Genomic DNA, 4,487 nt, shown 5'->3' with positions numbered 1-4,487 from the left:
ACACACACACACACACACACACACACACACACACAAAGTTTTTTCTATGTTAATGTGAGAAAAATGTGAGAAAAAAATGTCAAGACATAAATGCTGCATTACACTTAGTCAGTGCTAATATGACTGGCAAACAGCAAGCCCAGCTTGATAATATATTAACTATATTTTATAAATTATTTTTTCCCTTTATCCCTAGTTTGCAAAGGTACACTATGACATCACAACAGTGTGATTTGTCAGTTGCAACTTTGATGCAGGAACAGCAACAGAATGGGTATATCAGACACACCAAACTGTAATACAAGCAAAAACTGGACTAAAAAAGATTTAGTCCAGTTTCAGTGCATTACTTGCTGATGAAATTTGTTTAGTTCTTCACCAAAATACCACTTTTAATTCCCTAAAGAATTATTATCAGTGTCACTTGAAAATTGATAAAATATCTAAATGCTTATATGAACCAGGAGTTTCAATTAGCCATGGTGGTGAATACTCTGAACATGCTTCTGGAGAGTACACCGGAAAATCCAATTAGTTCCCAAAATGTAAAAATATTGTGAAAAATGACATAAAGCTTACTTAAAATAACTAAGTTAGGGGAACTTATTCATTATGAGTACAATTTGTCAAGAAAATGTAAAACATGCTGTTAAATAATAATATATTTAGTGGTGATGTAAAATAGCCTAAATCAGCTCATCACTTTGAATAATGTCAGTACTTTTTTGTTACATTAGAAACAAATGGATCCCCAGGCTGGCTTCAACCTTGAAACACTGTCGTTATCCTCCCTTGACCTACTTGAGGCTGGAACAGAAACAACTGCTACCACCCTGCGCTGGGCCCTTGTAGTCATGCTGACCTACCCAGAGATACAGGGTCAGAGTCTAATCAATAACACTTAACATTGATGTATTTCAGTGAAGGACTGAGACTGTTGATGAGAGTTTAACCATGATGAGCAGTGAACTGTCTGTGTTAGTCCTTACTGTGCTTACATTTTCAGAGAAAGTCCAGGCAGAGATAGACAGAGTGATCGGACAGTCTCGCCTGCCCACCTTGGCTGACAGACCCAACCTGCCGTACACTGATGCTGTTGTCCATGAGGTCCAAAGGTTTGGAAATATTGCTCCCCTGGGATTCCCGAGACGTGCCACTAAGGACACTACACTGGGAGGATACTTCATTCCTAAGGTAAGTGACGATTTACCTGACTCACACAGAGATGGTTATTTCTAAACAGCTAATATCAAAAAGATTGTAAAACTTATTTTCAGGGCACAGCTACGACTATGATTCTTGCATCCGTGCTGTTTGACAAGAATGAGTGGGAGACTCCAGATGTCTTCAATCCTGAGCATTTCTTGGATTCACAGGGCCAGTTTCGAAAAAGAGATGCATTCTTGCCATTTGCAGCAGGTCATTTTAAATCTACTTTTTTTTTTTGTTCTTTAGCAACAATAATCAGAATTCCCATTTTAGAAAATGAGTGCCACCAAAAACAAATACTTCTGTTTGTCACCCCACAGGTAAACGTATGTGTCTTGGTGAGCCCCTGGCCAAAATGGAGCTGTTCCTTTTCTTTGCATCTCTGCTCCAACGCTTCACCTTCACTCCCATTCCTGGAGAAATGCCCAGCATGGATGGTGTGTTGGGCTTCACCCACACGCCTCAGGAGTTCAGGATGCAGGCAGCGCCTCGCTGATGTCATTCTATTCAAACATAAAGATCAATAAGCTGAACCTCTTTATGAGCATACTAGAAACCCAAAGAGAAGCAACACCTTTTATTATATATATTCTGACCTGCAACTGAAAAAAAGCAACTTTCTTAATGTAACTCTCTTTAAGTAGTCTTGAGGAATAGTTCTCCAGGCTTCTTAATAACATTCAAAAATCTATTTTTGATGTTGGCTGCCTTTTTAAAAAAATTGTCTAGAAGTTGTCGCAGTGTGCCTAACCCCTTATACTATCTCCTGTCACTGACTTTCAGTCGGGTTCTTAAGTAATTTACCTCAAGAATGACTTCTTGACATTGATTCTTCCACTATTTTGGAAAATCAGCAACCATATAACAAAAACCTTGATTTTGTTCAACAGCTATTTTATATACAGCTAGAGAACAAATATCATCAACAGCATAGTTTAAACTGGAGTGGCCACAGTGTAGTGATTAAGAGATTAAGGGATGGTGATTGTGGCAGGAAGGACATTTTGCGTAACAATTTGTTTTTTAAATTGGCCAAGTCAAATACACAAAACTACACTTTGATATCAAATATACAAAGCTACACTTTGATGCCAGGCTCATAGTCTAGTCGTGATCATTCTTTAAATATTTAGCATCTAAAACACATATTTGGTTCCATGAGACATTTCTTTTGAACTGTGTGTAATTATGAACACAAGATCCCATTCGATCATAGACAGAAGACAGGGCAAAATTCAAAAAATTCAAAAAAGTGAAAAATTCACACCTCGTAGATTAGACCAAAAAGTGGAAGATTTGTTTGTAAAAAATTAACTGATCTTCATATAACCTGGCATGCTGCAAATTGCTTTTACATGTGATTATATAGAAGACCCTGTATTTATGGGTATTAATTCAAATGTAGGAGTGCTGCTTTTCTATTTCCTGCTTATGTTTTTAAATGTATTAATCAACACATTAAGAAATAAAACAATTGCATACTACGTTCTTATGATTGTCATTTTAATGGTGGCTTTCATGGATTTAGTTGTTGTCTAAAAGCCTCCAGTTCATCAACTATGCAAGGGAGAATATGTGTTCCCCTTTTGATTACTTTGATCATTTAAATATATTTTGTTCCCATTATTATGTTAAATTTTGTTGAAAAGATTGTTTTTCATGTATTTTGGATAGGCAGAGAATTTTTTTGGTTGCGTGTCAGACACAGTAATCAAAGCCCGCCCTCAACCCATCACTGACATTTTGTTTGTTTTCCTGGAATTGCCACATGCACAACAAATGTAGAAAACTAGCTAAGTTGAGTTACTAGTTTATTTTATAAGTTGAGTTCCACTTGAAAGCCATTGACTTTAGGTCCTGGATTTTCAGAATTCAGTTCTGCAAGGTTTGTTCAGTCCCGCGCTGACATTAGAACCCCTTATTGTCTTTGTCAGGATGTGTATTTTGTGAAAAAGAAAGTCCACCTTCTTCCCGTTTAGGTATGAGAACAAAGTAAATTAAAAAAAATCACCTGGTTAATAGCAGGTTGTAAAATTAGGCAAATACAACCTAACATGAAAAACAACACATTACATACAGCAGTGACTCATCAGTTATTTAACAAACATTAAACTAAAATGCAGAAGCAGTTTGGAAAATTTCAAACATCTTTAGTGTTTCCAAATGAATTAAGAAGGTAAAGCTGGTGATCAAATGCACTTAGATGATCATCAGCAAGTATGACTATTTCTTAAAAAAAATAATTAAAAAAAAGCAGTTGTAGTACTTGTAAAGCATGAAATTATAATTTTGATGCTTTTATAATATTAATTAGAATATTAGGTAGTGTCATTCATTGAAAAGAAAATTAGTTGCCATAATCTTGAGTTCCACATGTTTACTCCTGACTAAATTTACTAATATGAATCCAGAATTACTTACTGAGGAATATTCTCCAGCATATTCTGTGATTTATCTACAGCATTGCAACCTTGGATGAAGAGGTTGATTTAAAGATAGTATTAGTCTTTCATGCTGATGGTGGATCCTGCTCTGTACAAACTCAGGGCCCTGTTACACAGGGCTTACTCATCTGAATCAGAGTCTGAAGACAATGAACAGACAAGGAGGCTCTTTGTCTTTGCTGGCTCCTTTGTGGTGAAATCTTTACACTGTTCCTGCAGGTCGGCCTCAAGGCTGGTCCAAACCTCTTCTCGCGAGAGAGGGTGAGATGTCGGCTGATCACCTGTGCTGACCCTAAACCGAGCAGTCAAAAGAAGAGGAAAAAGACGAAAATTGTTTAATATTATAACAACACCAAGCACTGGTACTGTGGATGTTTGTTTGTGATCACTGACTGGCGTTACTGTACTACAAAGTCATTATTTAACTTTTTAAAAGTAAATTGTGATATTTGGATTTACACATACATATTTAATCTAGAAAACTATTTTAGTGAGTTCCAGTTGAAAGCCACTGTCTTCCGCTAATTTCCCTATTTGTAAGTCCTGGATTTGCAGGTCTCAGTTATATTATGTACAATGTGAAAGCTACAATGCACAGTTTCAGAGTTTCATTTGTTCTTAAATCTAGTTTAGAAAGCTCTAGACAATGTTGAAGAAAGGCATCTAGCAGATAGTGGTGCTATATGTTTGACAACGCCAAAATAGATTTTGAGACAAGATGGGCACCTTAAAATATCTGTTAAACTACAACATTTTTTATTCATATACATCTGAAAAATTAGATTTTTTAAGACCATTTTGTATACCAGTCTAGTAATTCATTAAAAACTGTAA

At 36.1% G+C, this 4,487-nt stretch overlaps 1 protein-coding gene across 1 annotated transcript in view; it reads left to right on the top strand.

Annotated features, from left to right (window-relative positions):
- The window catches only part of LOC102294044 (cytochrome P450 2J2), a 4,870-nt gene extending 2,177 nt beyond the window's left edge, over positions 1-2,693 (top strand). Inside the window, exons 6-9 of the mRNA XM_005923189.1 lie at positions 738-879; positions 1,007-1,194; positions 1,278-1,419; positions 1,530-2,693. Of these exons, the coding sequence (XP_005923251.1) occupies positions 738-879; positions 1,007-1,194; positions 1,278-1,419; positions 1,530-1,705 (648 nt within the window). The 3' untranslated portion in view covers positions 1,706-2,693. The remainder of the gene's footprint in view (positions 1-737; positions 880-1,006; positions 1,195-1,277; positions 1,420-1,529) is intronic.
- Positions 2,694-4,487: the final 1,794 nt, after the last annotated feature.

The sequence above is a fragment of the Haplochromis burtoni genome, unplaced genomic scaffold, assembly GCF_018398535.1.
Source record: "Haplochromis burtoni strain Fernald_Lab_line unplaced genomic scaffold, NCSU_Asbu1 Contig_65, whole genome shotgun sequence".
Lineage (NCBI taxonomy): Eukaryota > Metazoa > Chordata > Actinopteri > Cichliformes > Cichlidae > Haplochromis > Haplochromis burtoni.
This window is presented reverse-complemented; position numbering and strand designations above follow the sequence as displayed.